The 2,500-nt window shown below is 52.3% G+C and overlaps 2 protein-coding genes across 2 annotated transcripts in view; one reads left to right on the top strand and one right to left on the bottom strand.

Moving 5' to 3' along the window:
- LOC125041712 (immunoglobulin domain-containing protein oig-4-like) overlaps nucleotides 1-979 on the top strand; it is a 24,857-nt gene extending 23,878 nt beyond the window's left edge. The window contains exon 5 of the mRNA XM_047636940.1: nucleotides 1-979. This exon is cut by the window's left edge and continues 127 nt beyond it. Coding sequence (XP_047492896.1) covers nucleotides 1-29 — 29 coding nt within the window. The 3' untranslated portion in view covers nucleotides 30-979.
- LOC125041711 (procollagen-lysine,2-oxoglutarate 5-dioxygenase 1-like) overlaps nucleotides 1-2,500 on the bottom strand; it is an 81,255-nt gene that overhangs the window by 51,327 nt on the left and 27,428 nt on the right. The window lies entirely within an intron of this gene.

Below are 2,500 nucleotides of genomic sequence, written 5' to 3'. Positions count from 1 at the left end.
TCCGCACACAGTACACCGCCGGACTCTAAGCTCGCGCGTCCGTCTACGTCACTCTCGCTGTCCGCGTGGCCTCGTCTGTCCTTCCTGTCCACTAGGTAGCCACGTAGGGATCCATCTTCTGCCACCTGGACGGAACGTTTGGCCGCGCTGTAACAAACGTTTGGGCTGCCATCAAGTCCAGGCTCTAGAGAAGCTTCTCTTGACCTTGCGAGTGACAACAGCGTAAGTAGGCCATTAGGGCTGAGGTTTGCTGACTGTCTTTGGTAAGGTTGGAAGGAGTGTAAGATTACCCAACAGGCGATCCTTTACCAAGCTACCATGGCACCGGGCGTTACCACACGTGCACAGCAGAGCCGACTCCCATCCACAAAACACAAAACTATTAGAGAGATAGGCGTCGATTGCGAGGGATCGTGGTAACAGGCGCGGATATAGCAAGTCTCGCCTCTAAGCCAGGTGAGGCCCCAGTCTCTTTCCCTGCCCCCCCCCCCTCACCTGCCACTTCTCTTCCGCATAAAAATGTCCCCCAAACTCATTCAACAAAGTTTTCCAGCGGGAGGCGGAACACGAGTGCTGCCGGTTAAGGCAACGCGACACTACCGCCTTTGCCTCCGAGAGTCAGAGGTTCCGTTTTCCTCCGACAGCTTCCATCAATCCGCGGTTCCCGAGAATCATATCACGATAGGAATTTCGTTTCAATTAGGGGCGCAGAAGAGGGAGCGCCGAACAAGGCACGCACGTCGCCCGACTCCCCCCCCCCCCCTCCCGACCGCGGGCGAGGGGCAACGAGCGCTCGCCTCGCCTCGCCTCATTGCTCGCGGCAGCCGATTCCCTACCCATGATCCCTCTCGCATGAAGCAACAGTATATTTTATCTTGTATACACGATCGCTGTGTTGTACCATGGCATTACCGCAGTAATCACTATCATAACACTACCATGTATTTTTTCCTATATGAAATAAATATATCAATATAAAGATTACATTTTCATTGCCATTTACCATGATATTCTAACACCACAGTATCCCTGACTACTTACGCCCTCATTACTTACCCCGGCCTCGTTCCCCCAAGACGCAGCCTATTCTCAGCTTGCGTCTGACATGGAATCCCCCCCCCCCCCCGGGTGCGAGCATCCGCGCCAGCACAACGCCCCCCCCCCCCCCCCGGGTGCGAGCATCCGCGCCAGCACAACGCCCCCCCCCCCCCGCCCCTCCACCACCTCCGGCGGGGCGCGGGTTCATATCCGGCCCATAAATAATGCACCGACAGAGGGAACATGACGTAGTAAAATCTTTAAAGATAGGATATGCAAGGGAAATGCTTCATTTTCCACGTCGTGACTAGGACGTCCTGGCCAGGAGGTCGTAGCAGGTGGCCGGGCTCGCAACCAGCAGTCAGCGCCAGATACTCGTGCAGTCGCGGAGTGCACGGAATCCAGCATCCGCCGTGGCACCTGTGTCTGCAGGCACAGTTGGCAATGTGCTCTGTTAATCCACTCGTGCCCCTCAAGAGGCGTGGAGGGCGAGCGGGGGCTCCCAGCCAAATAGTGTGCCTCCTCTCGCATGTCCTTTCACACAAAGCTCAGTTCCACACACACACACACACACACACATACACACACACACACACACACACACACACACACACACACACACACACACACACACACACACACACACACATACACATACACATACACACATACACACAAACACACACACACACACACACACACACACACACACACACACACACACACACACAAACACACACACACACACACACACACACACACACACACACACACACACACACACACACACACACACACACACACACACACACGCGCGCGCGCGCGCGCGCCAACCCAGCTTAACAAGTAGCTGCAACATTACCGCAACATAATTTTGCCATGCTGGCCTACCAGATAATACCATAAGACCAACAAGGAATTCTGCTTGGTCCGCATCACAAAATATTTCCACACCACAATACACAGTTCAAAGGATGTTGCCATTCGTCGCGCCTTGCAAAAACACCCGTTTAGTCATATGCAACGGAATGTCTATTTGGTCCACATGAAGAACAGGTTCGAACGCAAGTTCGAATGCGAGCAGTACACACACATACACAGTGTCATTCGTAAATAAAACCGCATTAATTAATCTTCTTTCCCTGTGCATCTTGGGAAGGGTTGCTATTTTAAGTTCACTAGAGGATCACTAACCTATACGAATTCTTTAATACTATCTTTATTACTACCGCAAAGATTATGATCATTATTTAAGATGATAATGACCTGCTTGTGACTCCCCTCTTTGGCCCGCCCCCCTCTTAACGTCAGCCGTGGTCCAGCTCGGGGATTCGGACGCGCGACCAATGCGCTGCGGTCAAGCTAGGTCCCTATGAGCCACGGCGACCGTACTTATATAATATTATTCCCGATTGATGAAATATATATGGATACAAGCCCTAATAATATGAATGAATTTATG

Source organism: Penaeus chinensis, chromosome 31 (genome assembly GCF_019202785.1).
Source record: "Penaeus chinensis breed Huanghai No. 1 chromosome 31, ASM1920278v2, whole genome shotgun sequence".
NCBI lineage: Eukaryota > Metazoa > Arthropoda > Malacostraca > Decapoda > Penaeidae > Penaeus > Penaeus chinensis.
This window is presented reverse-complemented; position numbering and strand designations above follow the sequence as displayed.